At 38.4% G+C, this 20,927-nt stretch overlaps 1 protein-coding gene across 1 annotated transcript in view; it reads right to left on the minus strand.

The window, feature by feature from the left end:
* Positions 1–20,927, minus strand: part of TOP6BL (TOP6B like initiator of meiotic double strand breaks) — a gene marked incomplete at its 5' end in the record, with an annotated part of 45,280 nt that overhangs the window by 4,569 nt on the left and 19,784 nt on the right. Inside the window, 5 exons of the mRNA XM_081064302.1 lie at positions 8,056–8,154; positions 10,119–10,229; positions 11,012–11,133; positions 14,556–14,702; positions 16,589–16,739. Of these exons, the coding sequence (XP_080920428.1) occupies positions 8,056–8,154; positions 10,119–10,229; positions 11,012–11,133; positions 14,556–14,702; positions 16,589–16,739 (630 nt within the window). The remainder of the gene's footprint in view (positions 1–8,055; positions 8,155–10,118; positions 10,230–11,011; positions 11,134–14,555; positions 14,703–16,588; positions 16,740–20,927) is intronic.

Below are 20,927 nucleotides of genomic sequence, written 5' to 3' on the forward strand. Positions count from 1 at the left end.
GCCGGATTGCTCAGTTGATTAGAGGGCGAGCTCTGAGCAACAGGGTTGCCCGTTCAATTCCCACATGGGCCAGTGAGCTGCGCCCTCCACAACTAGATTGAAGGACAACTTGGAGCTGATGGCCCTGGAGAAACACTGTTCCCAATATTCCCCAATTTAAAAAAAATCCATAGCCTTTTAAAAAAATAGATATTCCATTATACATTGTTTACTAAAGTAAGTTTCACTTTCAAAGTAATTCCATTCCAAGGAGCACAGACAGGGTAAAGATGTCCCTAAAGGTGTGAAAAAAGAAACAGTACCAGGAAAATTTCCAAACATTTTTTTCCTCTTTGAGAGAAAGCTTACTCTTTTACTTCATTCTAGCCTGGAAAATCTCATATAATAGACAAACCTTTCTCCTGTCTTACGATTGGTCTCACCAAGGAAATACCCACATTCAGATATAAAGCTCTGAGCCCTCGGGGAGCCCTGCACATCCCTCCTCATCAGGTCCCCCAGATGAGACAGCCAGACATTTAATTCTGGTCTTCAGCCTAGTCCCCTGGGAAACAATACTTGTCTCCTTAGAAAGCTGCCTCCCTGTTCCTGCTCCTGTTTATTCCAGGTTTAAGGTTTCAGTCCCTACACAGACTGTGACAGCTGTGGACTACTGTCTTGCCGACTGTATCATGGCCCACTGTCCTCTGTTCCAACCCCCAGGCTGAAAATCTCTACTCCTGGCATGAGTGGTCCCTGAATATATTCTATAAAACTCGGAAAACGTATTCTCTCATTTCTTCCATTCTCCACAAACTACATAATAGCCATAGGTGGTTTTATTCTACATAACTCAAGAGGTCAGGTATACTACTTTACCTGTTTAGAAATGGAAACTGAGGGACTGCTTGGTCCAGAAGTAAAAGAATTTGACCTATCATCATTGATCTTGTAGTTTTTAGCTAAAGCCACTGGGTGCCACTGTTGTGCCACAAACAAGTTCTCAGTAAATGGCCATTATCAGAGGGAAACCACAAATACCGAGTGGCCTCGGATCATTCCTCTTCCCTGGGCTTGTGATCCAGTCCTACATAGTAACAGTGTTCCTCGGCTAGGAGACCTCAGTACAAATCCTAGCCTTGCCATTTACTGACTTGTGATTCTGGGCAAATCAGAAAAGTTCTCTAACCAGTTTCTTCATCTATAAAATGGGAAAACTACAACTTACCTTGTGGGCTATTTGTGGAGATTAACGTGGAAATCTTGGCACAGATTAGGTATTCAATAACTGTTCCTTCTCAAACCTATGACTATGGCTAAGACCTTAGGTTCACTAGCCATCTACCAAGTTAATTGGGCCATGAATGGTCCCCAAGGCTATCAGTCATCACTATAGCAACAGAAGGGGCAAAAGAGTCAGATCATTTCCTTTTGAGAGTTCAGTGGGGTATCAGGGAAGACTAAGAAAAAGGACTTCACAGGCTGAAACACTTCTAGATCCTGCCCATATGTCCCATGTGATAATGGCACATGCCTTACCCTGAACCTATCTCTAGAAATTTGAAGATGTGGATGGCTGTTGTGAATTAGTGGACCCCGAAAGAGTCTAAACCCCCAGAACTTGTGAATGTGACTTTATTTGGAAAAGGGATCTTTGCGGATATAAATTAAGGGCCTTAGAAGATCAGTGTAGATTTGGAGTGGACCCTAAATCTAATGACAGATGTCCTTATTTAAGAGAAAGGCAGAGGGAAATTTGAGAGACAAGAGGAGAAGGCCATGTGAAGATGGGGACAGAGATTGGAATGATGTAGCCACAAGCCAAGTAATATCTGGGGTCAATAAGGGAGGGTTCTCCCCTAAGAGCCTTGGGAGGAAGCGTGGCCCTCCCAACAACTTGATTTTGGACTTCTGGACTCCAAAACTATGAGATAATAAATTTCTGTCATTTTTAAGCCACGCACAAAATTTGTGGTAATTTGTTACAGCATCCATAGGAAACTGATACAATGTGCTCAAGTTGTGAATGGCAGCTTTCCAAGTTGGAGGAAAACCAAGAGTATTTTTAGTGAACCAGGTGAAAGCAACAACAGTTGCTTCAAAGGAAGGTGCTTTCTAGAAGGCACATATGGCCATGGAAAAGCATCAACGGGTTTCACTGCTGTCCTTGGCCTTTCCAACTACACAGCAGAGGAGGATGGGCAAATGGATGAGATATGGTGATCCTTGGGTGCCTGGGCACCTATACTTCCCCACCCAATCAGCCAAACAGAAGTAAGAGAGAGAGAGAGAAGTGCTAAGGGCCCTGCTATTCTTTTAGAAACTGTGTCTATTTTTTTATAGAAAGTTTGAGATATAACTTACATAGATACAATAAACTGCACCTACATAAAATGCACAATGTGATGTTTTGACATATGTACATACTTGTGAAACTATCACCACAATGAAGATAATGAACATATTATTACCCTCAAAAGAATCCTCTGCCCAGAATAATTGCCCCTTCCAACTCCTATCCCTTCCATCTTCAAGCAACCACTGATCTGTAACTATGGATTAGCTGGCATTTTATAGAATTTTACATAAATGCAATCACAGTATGAACTCTTCTTTTACAGGTTTTTGTATTCAGCATGGCTATTTAGAGATTCATCCATACTACTGTGTGTATCAATAGTTCATTCCCTTTATTGCTGAGTAGTATTCCCTTTAATAGAGATACCATAATTGTTTACCCATTTACCTATTGACACGGTTTTTCCAGTTTTTGGTTATTATAAATATGGCAGAGATGTCTTGAAATTAATGTATGAGTTTTTGTGTGGATATATGTTTTCATTTCTCTTGGGTAAATACCTAGGGGTAGAACAGCTGGGTCACATGATGAGTGTATATTTAATTTTTAAAAAAACTGCCAAAGTGTTTTCCAAAGTGGTTGTGCCATTTTTCATTCCTACGAAGAGGGTATAAGAGTTCCAGTTCCTGCACATCTGTGCCAACATCTGGTACGGTCAGTCTTTTTATTCCAAGTAGATGTGAAGTAGTATTTTATTGTAGTTTTTATTTGCATTTCTGTAATGACTAATGATGTGGAAGATCTTCCTTATATGTTTATTTGCTGTTTGTGTCTCTTTTGTGAAATGTGTTCAAATCTTTTGTCCATTTAAAAAATGGGTTGTTTATTATTGAGTTTTGAGAGTTTTTAAACATTTTGAATACTGTGGTAATGTTTTTAACTGAAATTCAAGTTCTTTAATAGACATAGAAGGGCCAGCCTGGTGGCTCAGGTGGTTGGAGCTCTGTGCTCCTAACGCCAAGGCTGCCGGTTCGATTCCCACATGGGCCAGTGGTCTCTCAAAAACAAGGTTACCAGTTCAATTCCTCGACTCCTGCAAGGGATGGTGGGCTGCGCCGCCTGCAACTGGGATTGAACATGGCACCTTGAGATGGGCTGCTGCTGGGCTCCCGGATGGCTCAGTTGGTTGGAGCGAGTCCTTTCAACCACAGAGTTGTCGGTTCGACTCCCACAAGGGATGGTGGGCTGTGCCCCCTGCGGCTAGCAGTGGCAACTGGACCTGGAGCTGAGCTGTGCCTCCACAACTAGGATTGAGGGGACAACTTGACTTGGATGGAGCTGATGAGTCCTGGGAAAAACACACTAGGGTTCCCCAATAAAGTCCTGTTCCCCTTCCCCAATAAAATCTTTAAACAAACAAACAAACAAACAAACAAACAAACAAGCTTAGCATGATTCTTTGCTTAAAAAAAAAATACACATAGAACTACCAGGTATACAGAGTAGTAGCAATACTCTTCTTGAGTGAACTTTGGAATTTATGTCTTTCAAAGAATTTGTCCATTTAACCTAAGTTATCAAATTTACTGCAATAAAGTTGTTCATAACATTTCCTGATAATACTTTTAATATCTGACGCCACCTCTCTGATTTCTGATCAGAGAGGCAGTTTGTATTTTATTTTTGTCTTGATTAGTCTGGCTAAATGTTTATCAATCTTCTCAATGAACCACCTTTATGTTTCATTGATCTTTCTCTATTGTTTTTCTGTTTTCTATTTTACTGACTTCCACTCAGATCCTTATTATTTCATTTCTTCTGTTTAACTTGTGTTTAATTTGCTCTTCTTGTTCTAGTTTAAATTGGAAGCTGAGGTCATTGATTTGAGTTTTGTTTTTTTTTTTAACAAAGATATTTTCCCAAGTACATTAGCTACATCTCACAAATTTTGATAATTTGCATTTTATTTTAATTAAAATATTTTCTAATTTCCCTTTTGATTTTGTGTTTGACCCATAGATTATTTATAAGTGTGTCATTTATTAGGTTGGTGCAAAAGTAATTGCGGTTTAAAAGGTTAAAAACAATTGCAAAAATCGCAATTACTTTTGCACCAAAGTAATAGTTTCCAAAAATTGGAATTTTCTAGGTATCTTTATTGATTTTATTTTAATTCTATTTTGGTCAGAAAAGATATTCTGTATGACTCAGAACCTTTAAAATTTATTGAGATACAATTATTGGCTCAGTATATGGTCTATCTTGCTAAGTGTCCCTTGTGTACTTAAAAAAAGATATATATTCTGCTGCGTTGGGCAGAGTGTTTTATTAAGTATCAGGTCAAGTTAATTCGTAGTGTTATTCAAGACTTCTATAGAATTACTGATTTTCTGTCTACTTGTTCTATCAATTATTCAGAGATGTATGTTGCAATCTCCAAATATGATTGTGGAGTTGTTTATTTCTCCTTACAGTTCTATTAGTTTAGCTTCATGTATTTTAAAGCTCTCTAAAAAGTTTCGTGAATGTTTAGGGCTATTGTTTTCCTTATTGTATTTGTGTTCGTCATTATGAAATGAACTTCTTTATCCCTGGTGATATTGTTTGCTCTGAAATCTACTTTGCCTGATAGTATTATAGCCCCTCTAGCTCTCTTTTTATTAGTGTCAGCATGGTATATTTTTTCTATACTTTTACTTTTAATCTATTAGTCTTTATGTTTAAAGTGGGATTCTTGTAGGCAGCACAGAATTGGCTCTTGCTTCTTTATTCAATCTAACAATCTCTGCCTTTTAATTGGGTTGTTAGACCATTTACATTTAACATGATAATTGATATGGCTGGGTTTAAATATATCATCTTGCTAATTGTTTTCTGTTTGTGTCATCTGTTCTTTGTTCCCTTTTCTTCTTTTTCCTCTTTTCTCTGCCTTCTTTTAGATTTTTTTTAAAAACAGACTTTATTTTTTTAGAGTTTTAAGTTCATAGCAAATTGAGAAGCTACAGAGATTTCTCATATCTGTGGCCCCCCCACATGCACAGCCCCTCCTATTGTCAATGTCCCCCACCAGGGGGGTACATTTGTTACAACTTATGAAACTACTTTGACACGTCATCATCATCATCATCGCAAGTCCACAGTTTACATTAGGGTTCACTCTTGCTGTTGTACATTCTATGGGTTTGGACAGATGCATAATGACACATACCCACCATCACAGTAACACACAGAGTACTTTCACTGCCCTCAAAGTTCTCTGTGCTCCTCCAATTCATTCCTCCTTCCCCCTTAACCCCTGGTAACCACTGATTTTTTTACTGTCTCCATAGTTTTGCATTTTCCAGAATGTCATATACTTGGAATCATACAGTATGTGGCCTTTTCAAATTGGCTTCTTTTACTTAGTAATATTTAAGTTTCCTCCAGGTCTTTTCGTGATTTGATAGTTCATTTCTTTTCAGTGCTGAATAATTTTCCACCACCTGACATCCCACCTGACATATTTATCCACTCATCTACTGAAGGACATCTTGGCTGCTTCCAAGTTTGGGCAATGTGGAGATTGCTACATGCTATAAACATCCACGTGCAGGTTTTTGTGTGGATTAAGTTTTAACGCCTTTGGGTAAATAGCAAGGAGCATGATGGTTGGGTCACATGGCAAGAGTATGTTTAGTTTTGTAAGAAACTGCCACACTGTCTTCCAAAGTAGTTATGCAATTTTGCATTTCCACCAGCAATGAATGAGTTCCTGTTGTTCCACATCCTTAGCGGCATTTGACAGTGTTAGTGCTCTGCATTTTGGCCGTTCTAATAGGTGTACAGTGATAGCTTGTTGTTTTATTTTGCATCTCCCTGATGACATATAATGTGGAGCATTTTTTCATGTGCTTATTTTCCATGTGTATGTCTTCTTTGGTAAGGTAACTTTGGCCTATGTTTTAATCATTGAGTTTTAAGAGTTGTTTGTATATTTTGGATAACAGTCCTTTATTGGGATGTGTGTTTTGTAAATATTTACACCCATTCTATGGCTTGTTTTCTCATTCCCTTGAGGGTTGAATATTTTTTGTGATTTCACTTTATCTTCTTTCTTGGCTTATTAACTATAATGCCTTGTCATGTTATTTTGATGATTCCTTTCATATTTAACTTATCAGTCTATCTTCAAGTAATATTACACCACACCATACATTGTATAAGTCCTTACAACAGTATATTTCCATTTCTTTCCTGGACTTTGAGTTATTCTTGTCATACACTTTACTTTTACATAAGTTATAAACCTCACATTATTACTATTTTTGCAAAATAGTAAAAACAAAAAGAAGTTTTTGTTTTAAAGAAATTTAAATAGAAAATGTTTTATATGTACCCATGTAGTTAACATTTTCAGTACTCTCATTCTTTTGTGTAGATCCAGGTTTCCATCTGGTATCACTTTTCTTCTGCTTGAAGGACTTCCTTTATATTTCTTGCCTGTTGATAATAAATTCTTTCACCTCTTGTACGAAAGTCTTTATCTCATTTTTGTTTACAAAGATATTTTGTTGGGTAAAAAATTCTAGGTCGACAGGCTTTTTTCAGTGCTATAAAAGATGCTCCTCCATTTTCTTCTAGCTTTATACTTTGTCTGGTGAGAAATGTGCTGTAATCCTTTGTTTCCTTGTATATAACAAATTTTATTTTCTCTTTTTGCTTTTAAGATTTTCTCTTTACCACTGATTTTAATTAATTTAATTATGATGTGCCTTGGTGTAGTTTTCTTTATGTTTCTTAGGCTTGGGTTTAAGATTCTTGGATCTGTATGGTTTATAGATTTCATCAAATTTGAAAATTTTTCACCCATTACTTCTTCAAATATATTTTCTGCTTCCACTTCTTCAGATTCTCCAATTACATGTATATTAGGCTACTTGAGGTTGTCCCATAACTCACAGATGCCTGATGCTCTATTATTTTTGTGTGTGTGTGTGTGTGTGTGTGTGTGTGTGTATTTAAAATCTCTGTTTCATTTCAGATAGTTTCTATTGCTGCGTTTCGCCCTAAGCATCTATAATGTGCTATTAATACTGTTCAGTGTGGTTTTCACCTCAGATATCATAGTTTTCATCTTCAAAGTTTGTTTGGGATCTTTTTCATATCTTCCACATCTCTACTTAATATCTTCGATCTTTCCTCTATCTTCCTAACATATGGAATACAGTTATAATAACAACTGTTTTAATGTCTTTGTCTACTAATTCTATCATCTCTTTAGAGGGGACTGTCTCAAAACCAGATGGAGCTATTGGATCTCCTTGAGGGTAGAGACCCCAGTGCAACTCTGTATCTGCAGCATCCAAAATGGTGACTACATTAAAGTATGTGTTTGATTAGGCCAAACTAAACATAAAAATTCCATCATATCATCACCATTATTTGAGTAGCTATGTGCTTAGCACTTTACATACATACATTATTTTATTCAAAATTCAAAACAATCCTTTTAGGTATGCATCAGAATATTTTACTGATAAAGAAACTAAGGCTTAGAAAAGTTAAATAGCTTCCATAATACCGCACAACTAGTTAGTGGCAGAAATGGAATCCAAGCAACATGTGACGATGCTCTTAACCTCTATGTAATACGACATTCTATGATGTTTTTCTAAACCTCAAGCTTCCTTGCTGACAGGCTAACCTCAGATTGTGCAATCTAAAGCACCATCCTATATTCAGGGTTCTCATACATCAATATGGAACATTTCCACCAAAGTATTGATTATTTCACTTACCTGTTTCACCTCACATGAACAGTGGTGAAGAAATCGGTGCTGGGTAATCTCATGAAATGATTTGTGCAGTTTGGCCCCCAGTTCCTGTGTGTCAGCTGCCTAAAATGGGCCAAAAACAGAATGTGCTGAGTTCCAATACTGGCAACCAAAGGAAAAGTATCCACAGGAAGTTTATATGGGAAGAGGATGAGACAAAGAAGAAGGCAAACCTCTGATATTGCTCACATCATGTTAGAAGTTTAATTAGTTCCTGTAGACACGGGATAAGTAGAAAGAAAGCCTGAGATACTTGGCGTAAGACAGGTAGTTGTGACGCCTATATTTCTTCCAATTTTTGTTACCTAAGCAAGATCTTTTAGACAAGGTCTTTATTCTACTATCTCGATAGGAGACAAATATCACAGAGATCCATCTGTTTGTGAAGGGGTTATGTAAACTTCTCTCCTCTAAAGCAAGTTCCAAGACAGCAGAAGTTCCACTGACTAACTAAGGCTGACATGAAAACTTTTCCTCAGATAAGCCTTAGGGAGGAAAGGAACAAAATAATACAGTTTTTCCATCCATAAGGAATGGTTAACAGCCTCTACTTTTTCGTATAGAATTATAGGATATTAGAGTTAAAGGGGACCAGAGCAATCACCTAATACAACATACTCATTTCACAGATGAGAAAACTGAAATTCATAAAGAAGTGACCAACCCAAATTCTCACAGCTAGTTAGTATGCAAGTTAGGGATGCCCACAGGATGCAATACAGTGAGTGCTCTTCTTCCTACCCTGTGCGACCCACATGACCCAGAAAGTTGAAGCTATGATAAGATGCAGTAGATTAGGGTGTTATACTCTTTGACTCAGTAGTTCCATTTACAGAAATTTATTCTAGGAAATAGTTCAAAAGAAGTAAGACATCTGAAATTACAAGCAATAAGACATTGGGCCATAAAACTTACTATTTAAAAACAAAAAGCTTTAAGCTTTGGTCTCTTAGTGTGGTTGTTCTTCCCCTGAAAAGGGGGCCATATGAAGCAAGAAATGTGTTACCAAAAGTATACAGGATGAAGGAATTCAGAAAGTAAAAGGTATTAACTGACACACTATTTATATTGGCAAAAAGAATGTAAATAACTTAAATGTCTATCATTAGGGGAATGGCTTATTAAATTAGATTAAACCAACACAGTGGAATGTTGGATAACCAAAACAAATTCTAAGACTGTTGAAATGGGGAAATGTCAAATTATATATGAATATAGAATACTTTGGTTACAGCTATATAATACAATATATGAGATAATATATAAAAATGTTAAAGTGATAAAGTTTATTAGTTATTATTTTAAATTTTGTGTATATCATGCTATCTTTTCAAGAAAAAAAAGTACAAAATAAATGAAACCACAGATATGGAAGTAATGTGTTAACTTACTGATAATACTAACTGGTCAGCACACTTTCCTAAAATGAAGGAAAGAAACTAACATTTATTGTGAATCTACCATGTGCTATGTATGCATTTTGATGTTTAGCCCTCACTCTCATAATACCTTTCTGAAGTACTACCATTTTTTCCAATTTATAGATGAAGCTCAGAGAGGTTAAGTACAGGCCTCAAGTCACACAGCTAATAGGTAAATAAGTCAAGACTTGAACTCAGGCCTCTGATTCCAAAACTTGTCACACCGTTCCATACTGCCAAATACATGTAATACTTATGGCTGCTCAGTTATTTCCAGTGTATTCTGTCACCATGAGATACTAGAACATTCTAAAACAAGGAACTGGGAATCACTGATTTAATCCGAGCTGGACTCATCACTAGCTGTGTGACCTAAAGGAAGTAGAAATTTTAAATAACTTGTTTTCTCATTTATAAAATAGTACACACACCACTATCCACTCAACAAATATGTCTTAAAACACCACAGACCTGCTACTATGTAGGATCACAGTAGGATCAAATGAAATGATGTTTCTAAAAGCACTATACATATTACTAAGATAGACAGTAATGTCATTCGTTTAATGTCATTAACACCCTGGCGCTTGAAAGCATCCTACTAACTTGAAGGGCCTGGAGGCAGCTCTTTCGGAAGCTGCTGCTGGTGCTGCCAGTCACGACACTCATGATGGAATTCACTGCCACTGAGAGTGAGGCCTGCAGTTTCTGATGAGCCTACGGAACATAACAGGTGAGGGCAGGCAGCAGTTTATAACAATCCCGAGCTCCTCGTTCAGAGCATCCCAAAGGGACAAAGATTTCAGTCAGAGCAGGATTTCAACAATTCTTCCCCCTCCATCAACAATAGTTACAGACATCATGATGTGTAAAGGACACTTAGGGACTGAAATAAGTAAAAAATGTTCTTTCATAGGGATGATTTATTGACATAGACACATTCAGAAAAGACAAGCAATGAGACATCGGGCCATAAAACACACACTTACTATTTAAAAACCAAAAGCTTTAAGCTTTGGTCTCTTAGTGTGGTTGTTTTCTCCCCTGAAAAGGGGGCCATATCAAGTAAGAAATGTGTTACTAAAACCACACAAGATGAAGGAATTCGGAAAGTAAGGTAAGAAGAGAAAGTGGTGTTGTAAGGGTCAGGGAATGGGGGAAGAACGTAAGATGTAGTGAAGCGGTAGCTCCCGAAGTCTGTGTGGGAAATGGAGATGTATAGATCCAGAAGAGGCGCATTATGAGCCATTTTGCTCTGTTATTTTGTCCCCATTTACTCAAACTCATCTACGGGGAGGTAAAACTAAGCAAGATGGTTACAGTGACCCATCTAAGTTAAAGTTTGAGTTCCGAGGCTAGAGGCAGTGCACGAGACCAGCCCAGGTGACAAAAGAGGAGAGGAAGAGGCATTAAGGAAGGAAAGGGTCTCAGGCCCTGTCTGCCATGTATTCCAGCTTTTTCTTAGAGTGGGAGAGAGGAAATGGTGACTTTCTTGTTACCTTGGCAGCCTGGTGGTGCTGCTCCAAGGCCTGGTCCACGGCAACCTGGATGGAATCCTGGACCGCGCCGTGGCTCTCCCTGAGGATGGCACTGAGATGAGTCATGAGCAACGTGTGGACTCCTAAGGGGGGGGGAGAATGTTGGTAGCCCTGAGTGAGCATGACTGCTTCAAGACTGCACTTCCACAAATAATTACTTTTATAGACAAGAAAAATTCCCGAGCAACTTACAAACCCACCCAATTCCCATTTACAAATGAAAGCTCAGGAAAATTAAAGTGAAGAATGGCATTGTTTTTGAAGCAACAAATGCAGAGTTCTGCTTAATTTATTTCAGAAACAGAAATCCATACCACATCTATAAACGATGACTAGTGGTAAGGCCTCCTGGAGAGTGCGTCTAACCCTACTCCACTCCTATCTGAGCACCATTGCTGTGGTGAGCTACTATGAGCTACTATTATTGCCAGTGTGTCAGTCCTGTCAGATGCGCTGTGGTAGGGGAGAGGTTAAAACTCACAAAGATGACTCTGAGAACTGCTGGCATAAGGACTTTCTAGATGGGGGCCTTTCTTTGATAAAGTAACCATAGGAACCACTGCTCAGCATCATTCAGAAAAGCTAACATGTGAGAGCGATGGGCAAACTACGTCATCAAACAATAGACTAGCACTGATGAGCCTGATGAAATACAGGAAGACAAACTCGGTCTACAGAACACATGGAGAAAAGCTCCCTACTGAAATTTCTTTCTTTTTTCAGTGTTTTTCTACTCTCCATTGAATAGGGTTCAAAGGTACCGTGGTGAAGCAGCGTAAGACTGGCTGGCTTTCCTCGGGGCTAGTCTAAAAATCAAGGCAGAAGAACATTTCTACCATGAGACACCGTGATGCTTTCCTGGAAGGGAAGGTAATATGTGGTCTGCTCCAAAGGGGTCTGGAACGAGAGTCAGGAAAACATGGATTCTAGGATCAATTCTACCGCCAACTAGTGGTGACAAGTCACATCACTTTTCTCACTTCAGTACAGAAACGACTTTATATCACCTGCTCTCACAGGTGTGTTGTGCAAACTGGGGTAATATATATGAAGAGTTTTGAAATGTACATTGGAAAATTCAAAGGGAAAACATCACTATTGCTATAATATCATCTGGATTACTATTTTCTATAGTTTGGTCCTAAGACTAGGCTCAAGAAATCAGTTAGAACCCTTTTAAAAGCAGATGTTTAATTAAAAAGCTACAAGTTTGTTCCTTAAACTGTGGATAGCACCAGATGCCTTTAACATTGTGGCAAAAGAACGAGTTAATCATAGAAAAGTTATCAAGACCAGGTTGGAGGAAAGCCAATTGAGTGATTTTTTTAAAGACGTGGAAACAGACTATAATTCTGTACAATCTGTTTCCTAAAAGGAGCTCTAGAGAAAGCTTTCAAGGATATGAGAAACAAGAGGAGAGAAAGAAGATCAAATTCCCGTATCTATATCTATATGTCTATGTCTACCCTCAACGGTGCATGTTCTTCAAAGGCTAGTCCTAAACTACCAGATGTGTAAGAAATGTTTAAAAGATACTATATTTATTAATGCAGTGATGTACTTCTATTTAATCCAATACTGTACAACTATCTAAGATGCTGCAGGTCTTTAGAGTCACACTAAACAGAGGTGTTTAAACCATCACAGTACAAGAACGATAAGTAATACTGGTTTCTGCGGAATCTGAGCTCTTCAGGTATATGCTCAATAGGATTCAGAACATAGTACCAGACTTTATGTCATCCATGGGAAGACTGAATATGGTGTTTCCTTTAGCTGATCTGGGGGTGGGGCTTGGCGGAACCATGCCAGAGGGCAGCAGATCTTAAGTCCTAAAAGGGTCTTTAGACTTGGGAGGGCCTTTGATATCACCTAGTCTAACTGCCTTATGTTAAATGCATGAAAGGGAGGATCAGATGATTTATGCGACTTCCCAAAAATCACTGAGGAATTTGGTAGCAGAACTGAAATTAAACCCAGGTCTCTTGATTCTACCCTGAAGTATGAAGCTGCACCTCTCCTCAGCCTCTACCATGTGAGCACAGGCCGGGAAATAACCTTAGGCTCCTCACCTTGGACTTCCTTGCTGGAAGCCTCATTAGTTTGGGTCTCTTCTCTGTTCCCATTCCAGGGCCTTAATGAATGGAACAGTGGGGCACCAGAGAACACCAGCTCCTCAACAGAGTTGCCAGCCAGAGCCCAGGAAAGCCGTGCTTCTCTCCTAAAGAATATATACATGTTGGGGGAAACAGGTGGCATGGAAAGCAGGCAGCAGGAAGAATCCCACAGCTGACAATGGTTTGTTCAACAAATAGTTGGCACCAGCCAACGTGAGCTCTTCTGATCTGGGGTTGTAAGCTCATTTCTCTTATGACTCAGTGGGAGCAGGGCCACATCAAACAGCACTGGAAAGCCTGAGAGTAGAGTCCCAAGAAAAAGCACCTGCCCACAGAGAATGGAGAACACAGAAACATACGAGAAGCACCAAAAAAAGGAGGCCAGGAAGCTTTTCCCAGAAGTTTATAAGCTCTACTGCTGCCCTCACAGTTTAGAAGGGCATTGAGAACACTTAAATTTATGTCCCAGGGTTTACTGGATTAAAATGCATAAGTCAACTCATATTCAGTGGTTTTCAAACTTTTCTATATTTAAGAATCACCTGAGAACCTTGTTAAAAATGCAGATTGTTGAGCCCTGCCAGGTTGTTTACATTGTAGCAAAAGAATGAGTTAATCCTTGGCCCCAAAAGCTGCACATTTTCAAATATTCCAGGTGATTCTGTTACATGTATTTCACGGACCACGAAACAGTGAAGTCACTGCTTTACCTCTAACAGAGAGAACCTTTGTGATGACAGGTTATTACCCATCTGTTGGATAAACACCAAAGGCTTCCCTTGTACGCGTAAGCAAGGATAGTCTCTCCCTTTCAGAGGTTGTGTGGCAATCACACAAAACCATTCATACTAATACACTCCCACACCTCCTATGGTGTATTTAAGATGTTGCATCAAGGTCAAGAAAGGCTAATAACATTTCTTGATCCCACCTAGAAAAGCAGAAGGGCAGTGAAGAGTTCTCAAGCCTGAGAAGCTTTAAAAAGATTCTGATACCTGAGCCTCACTTCAGTTCAAGGAAATCAGAATCTCTGAGGGTGAGGTTTGGGCATTTTTTAGAAGCTCCCCAGGTAATATTAATATATTGTGCAGCTAAGGTCGAGAACCACCCATCTAAGGTAATGTACTGTGTAGGGAGCATTATAGGAAGTACCTGCTGATTTGTGGGCAATTGAATCTGAAAATATCATTTAAGTGATGCTTCAACATACAGATCTTTTCTGCAGAGCATATAATTCAATTTATTTAAGCAAGGTTTTTCTAATAGAAATTCCTTATTCTACAAAAATATATCTAATTCAGATACGTGCACCATATAAAGTCACCCTTTCTTTATTCTCTTAACAGTTAAGCACACCAGGGTTGGCAGCCCTGTTCCCCTATACCTACCCAAGAGCTCCATTTGCTGGACTGGAAATCCACTGTGGAAATCCACAAAGAGAATAAGCAGCAGAGTTTGTCCCTGAGGGTCCATATGTTGAGACTGATCCCGCTCACTGGATTCCACCTGATAACTCACATCTGGAAGCACCAAATCTAGAGGACAAGATATTGCACAGTATTCTAAGATAAGTAAAGCTCTCAAAATGCTAACTGAATAAAGAACCTACCTCAACAAAGAAGGATCTGAGATAGACCTAAATTCGAACAACTCCCTTCTCCTCCTGAATCTGTTTCTCTATCCACAGGATGGAAGCCAATAATAGTGATTCACAGGAAAAGCATCAAAATAACAACTAAGTGTGCAAAATGCAAACCAAACAGCGCTCCTCAGCGTTTACTGAGAAGCATTATACAATCAATTCATGCATTCCTGTACAACTTTCGAAGGTAGGTATTGCTAGAAAGAAGCAGAGGTCTGTCAAACCTGAGGAGTGATAGTGGTAACAGCTAAGTTATATTGAATGTTTACTTCATGGCATGTACGGTATTAAATTCTTCTCATGTGCTATCTTAACAGTTAGACTTCACAACAACACTATGGCACAGGACCTAGTCTTCTGCCCTTTTACAGATAAAGAAAGAGGCACAGAGAGGTTAAACATGTTGCCCAACGTGAGAGTAAATGGTGTAACTGTTTTAGACTGACTCCAAGTCTGTGCTTTTTACCACAATGCTGTATGATATTTGTATTCCCAAGTAACCTGATGCCCTATGGTCATTTTCTAGTACCTTGATCCTTTAGAATACAATCAGGATAGTCCTGAATTCCATCCAGATCCATATAGAAAAGTGTCTCCATGTGGATCCTGATTCTGTCCTTTAGAGTAATGAGGGGGTAAGACGAGGGGAAATTTTATACGTTATTTATTCCAAAAGTTAACTGAGAAAGTTCAGGCATCACAAATTCGCAAAAAAAGTAAAGGAAACCAACAAAGCATGGAAATAAAAATGAATAAGGACATAAGGAGAGTCCTAGAGATTAAAAAAATCCTGATGGTATGACATCCTGTTAAGACCAAACATTTTTTCTTCACAAAACCATTCATCTCCAGAGACCCTGTCCACAGACAACCTCCTTTAGTTCTGGAATAACTACCTAGTTAAGAAAAGAGCCTTATCCCAAGGCTTGCTTCCTAGATAAAGATTCTATCATTCCCCCGAGACACTGCCCCACCCCAGGAGATTTCAATCTTCTCACGCTTCACAACTCTAGAATGCCTCTTCCCTACTGGTAATCTTCCTCAAGATCCAATTGACCAGACTACCTTCTAAACTTCAAAGAATTCTAGCTAACAACAGTCCAGCTCAAGAGTGTAAACCTCCTAGATATTAGCGCATAATTGCATATCCTATTTCCCAGCTTTATTTGTTAGTCCAGTTTTTAAGTGTCCAACTTTCAGCATGACTTACCTAAACGTAATGTGGGGAGACACGACATGAATATTCCAGCCAGTTTCCAGACTTATTACCATATGGTTTATACTCTTGCCTTGTATTTATGTGGTGTTTAAGTTTTTTCTAAGTAATCTTTTGTAGATTTTCTCATCTCATTAGGAAATATTTCTCTTCCACAATAGTTCAAAGATGTAATTGCTCCCTTACTAACCTTTCTAAAACCTGAGTTGACAAATTAAGGTACAACAGAAACCCTCTGAACAAAGTTCCTAGAAGATGAAGGCCCACTGATTACTTCAAGAGGACCAGGAATATAGGAGACAAAAGAGGAAGTGAGAGAACTAACATCAACTTGTAATGCAAAAAATGGTTAGGCTCTGATGGTGCTTTGCCTCTTGACACCTGTTTGCCTCACTCCATCCAACTGGACTCTCAAAGCTGGCCAGACTCCCACCTGCAACCTCCAACCTAAACCATCAGGTCACTGGGTCCTCTTTTTATATACACCTGTTATTTGTATTTCCTTGCATTTCTCTAATATTCTCCAGTTTTCTTTATTCCTGTGCAAAGAGAGGGAAATATACCTCTATCCAAATCGAGATCCAAATTGGGCACCACACACAAATGGTATTTCTTCCAGTCTATGAAATAAGAAGTATCTTTGAAGACAGTAGTGGTTGGCTGCTCCTGGCTTGGCAATATCAGAGGCAGACCTGAAGGTCCATACAGAAATATGTATAGGTGCTAAAGAAAACTGCCAAATTTTATGACTTTTTATGACTAAGTACTCATTTGCATAAAACAAACCACACTTATCTGGTTAGTGAAATAAACTAGTGTGCTAGGCGATTATGTATTAAGTCTTTTGCACATTGAAGACAGATGTCAGGTACCAGAGACAGGTCCACTAGAATCCTCAGAAATTTATTCTGGGCTTGAGAGTGAGCTACAGGTCTAGTTCTGGGACAATTCATTCTTTATTCATCCTACTCATTCAATCATAGATTTTAGTGGCACCCCAGGCTAAACACTACTAAGTTCTGGGGATACAAAGATGACTATCCTGATTTAATACCTACCTTCAAGTTATATTTATAATATAGGAGATACATATTAAAACCAGTAAACTGTAATACCACGTGACATATGCTAGAAGTATATACAGAGGAATATTTTCCAGTAAGTATTTGAGTTTATTCAGATTGAGAAGGAAACTTTCTCACCTTCTCTAACCCTATTCTCTAACCAAGACAAAGAGCAGACCCCTGAAATTGTTTCCTTCTCTTGACTTCCCATTCCCTCTCATCTTCCCTCTAACCCAAGGTTTCTTAATCTCAGCACTATTGACACTTTAAGCCAGATGATTGTTTTTTTGGTGTGTGTGTGTGTGTGTGTGTGTGTGTGTGTGTGTTTGGGGAGGGGGGGCTGTCCTATGCATTGGAGGATGTTCAGCAGAATCCCTGGCCTCCACCTACTAGGTGCCAGTAGTGAACCCCTCCCCTCCATTCATGACAATCAAAAATGTCTCCAGATGTTGCCAGAGACATTGTCATCTAAAGGCAAAATTACTGGGCCGGCACGGTGGCTCAGGCGGTTGGAGCTCTGTGCTCCTAACTCCGAAGGCTACCGGTTCGATTCCCACATGGGCCAGTGGGCTCTCAACCACAAGGTTGCCTGTTCAATTCCTTGAGTCCCGCAAGGGATGGTGGGCAGCACCCCCTGCAACTAAGATTGAACACAGCACCTTGAGCTGAGCTGCCACTGAGCTCCCGGATGGCTCAGTTGGTTGGAGCGCATCCTCTCAATCACAAGGTTGCCAAGTTCGACTCCCTCAAGGGATGGTGGGCTGCGCCCCCTGCAACTAGCAACGGCAACTAGGCCTGGAGCTGAGCTGCGCCCTCCACAACTAAGATTGAAAGGAGAGCAACTTGAAGCTGAACAGCACCCTCCACAACTAAGATTGAAAGGACAACAACTTGAAGCTGAATGGCACCCTCCACAAGTAAGATTGAAAGGACAACAACTTGACTTGGAAAAAAGGCCTGGAAGTACACACTATTCCCCAATAAAGTCCTGTTCCCCTTCCCCAATAAAATCTTAAAAAAAATAAATAAATAAAAATAAAGGCAAAATTACCCAGTTAAGAATCACTGCCTAACCTTTTTTTGTCTCCTGAATGAAGGCTAAAGAGACCAGAATATATTTCTTCCTTTATATTTCTTTCTTTCATCTTTTAAAAAATAGAGTACATACAAGTCATGAAGTGTGAAAATTAAAATTATTACCGTAGGCACTGGGGCATTATGGTAAGTCACAACAGAACAAAGGTTGGCAGTGCCCATAAATGAAGTCTCCATCACACATCCAAGGACATGAGCTAAAGCCAACACATTCATCGTTTAGAGCCAAAGGAGCTATGAGATGCTGCAAACTCAGAATAAGAATATCTGAATGTGTGATTGTCAAATTGTCAAAATGTGTGATTGTCTTTTAATTGGGTTATTTAACTGTTTACTTTGAATATGAAAACTGCTATGGTTGGGTTTAAATCTACCATCTTGTTATTTATTTTCCATTTGTTCCTAGTATTCTGCTTTCTTTTTCCTCTTTTCTACTTTTTTGGATTGGGTATTTTTTTTTAATAATTCCATTTATTCCCCTTTTTGCTCATTAGTTATAACTATTTATTGTATTAACTTAGGGATTGCTTTAGGCTTTATAATATACAACTTTAACTTATCACAGTCTACCTTCAAGTGATATTATAACAGTTCACACACATACGGTATGAGAACCTTTCAACAATATACTTCCATTTCTCCCCTCCTGGCCATTATGTTATTGTTACACATTTTATTTCCACATATGTTATAAGCCTTACACATTGTTGTTATTTTTGCCTAAAATAGTCAATTATCTTTTAAGATTCTTTAAATTGGGCAAAAATCTTTCAGATCTACCCAAATAACTATTTCTAGAAGCACCACTTCTAGTGCTCTTCTTTACTTGTACAGATCCAGAATTCCATCTGGTATCATTTTCCTTATGCCTAAAGGATTCCCTTGAACATTTCTTATAACACAGGTGTGCTAGTGATGAAGTCTTTTGTCTTTTGTATGTCTGAAAAATCTTTATTTTGCCTTCATTTTTGAAAAACATTTTCTCTGGGAATAGAATTCTAGGTTAACAGTTTTTGTTTTTTCTTTCATTACTTTAAAGATGTTGCTCCACTTTCTTCTAGCTTACACTGTTTCCAACAATAAATCTACTGTAATTCTTTTCTTTATTCCTCTATGTGTAAATTTATCTTTTTCCTCTCCAACTGTTTTTAAGATTTTATTCTTTGTCACTGGCTTTAAGCAATTTGATTATGATGTGTCTTGGTATAATTTTCATCATGTTTCTTGTGCTTAAGGTTTATTAATCTTGGACCTGCAGGTTTATCGTTTTTTATCAAATTTGGGAAATTTGGGGACATTATTTCCTCTAATATTTTATCTGCCTTCCTTCCCTTTAGGACCCCAATTTACACATCCCTGAATTATGCCACTTCAAGTTATTTCACAGTTCACTGATGCTCTGTTCCTTTTTAAAAAAAGTCTTTTCTGTTTCATTTTAGGTAGCTTCTACTGCCATGTCTTCAAACTCACTAATCTCTTCTTCTGCAATGTGTAAATCTTATCCATTGTATTTCTGTCCTAAAAACTGTAATTTTTATCTCTAGAAGTTAAATTTGTGCCTTTTTTATATCTTCCACGTCTTTACTTAGTATGTTCAATCTTCCTCTCTCTTCTTGAACATATGGAATAAAGTTATACCTGTTTTAATGTCCTTATTTACTAATTCAATCATCTGTGTCATTTCTGGGTAGGTTTTTATTGATTTATTTCTCCTTCTTCATTACAGGTCCTATTTTCCTGCTTTTTTGCATGCCAAGTAATTTTTTATTTGATGCCCAGCATTGTGACGTTTACCTTGTTGGGTGTAATAAATAAATATTCTTGAATTATTTTTCTGGTCACTATAGAGTTACTTGGAAGCAGTCTGAGCCTCATGGGTCTTACTTTTAAGCTTTGTTAGGTGGGATCAGAGAAGCCTGTAAGCTAGAGTTAACTTTTCTTTACTACCCGGGCAAACCCTTCTTTAGGATTCCACCTGATGCCTCTATGCCTTGTGAAATATGAGGTTTTCCACCCTCCCTTCCTGGTCAAAACAGAAACTATTTCCAGCTCTGGGCACACTCCAGGGGTTCTCCTCTGTCTGGAGCTCTGTGTCTGTGCATTTCTCACCTCTTAAGTACTCGTTTCCATAAATCCGACCTGCCTAGACCTCTCTGAACTCGGAACTTTGCCTCCTCAACTCAACCATTTTTTCAGTTGTTCAACCTGGAAGGTTAAATCCAGTCCCTGTTATTCACCATGGCTGGGAGTAAAAGTTTCTAAATACTTTTGACATATCTCATTGGCCTTTGATAGCTTCCTGGCTTTTTGGCCCAATAAGATACCGTGCTTGTCTTGTACATTTCTACTTTACGTCTAGAATTAGTCAATCCTCTTTTTTAGTGAGCAATGGTATTTAGGGAACAGATTTTAGGTATTACGAGTGCTCTTTGCTTCTAGGTTTTTTTCAGCGGACAGAGCTAAAGAAATACATAATTTTAAAAGTCAGAAAAACTGGTGATTAACACTGGTATTTTCAATTCCACTTTAAGAGTCTTTCTCAATTTTTTTCATTTCTTTGAATTTATCTTCTATCTTATGCTGAAATTTTTCATTCCTAACAATGTTACCATAATTACTTGTTTGTTACATACTAAATATGCATACAATAATTTTGATATAATACTAATATTAATACTAAGAATCAAGACCACTGAATGAATTTTAAGAGTTCTTTGCAATTCATTTCATCCTTAGAGTATAT

Source organism: Rhinolophus hipposideros (assembly GCF_964194185.1).
Source record: "Rhinolophus hipposideros genome assembly, chromosome: 10".
NCBI classification, from domain to species: Eukaryota; Metazoa; Chordata; class Mammalia; order Chiroptera; family Rhinolophidae; genus Rhinolophus; species Rhinolophus hipposideros.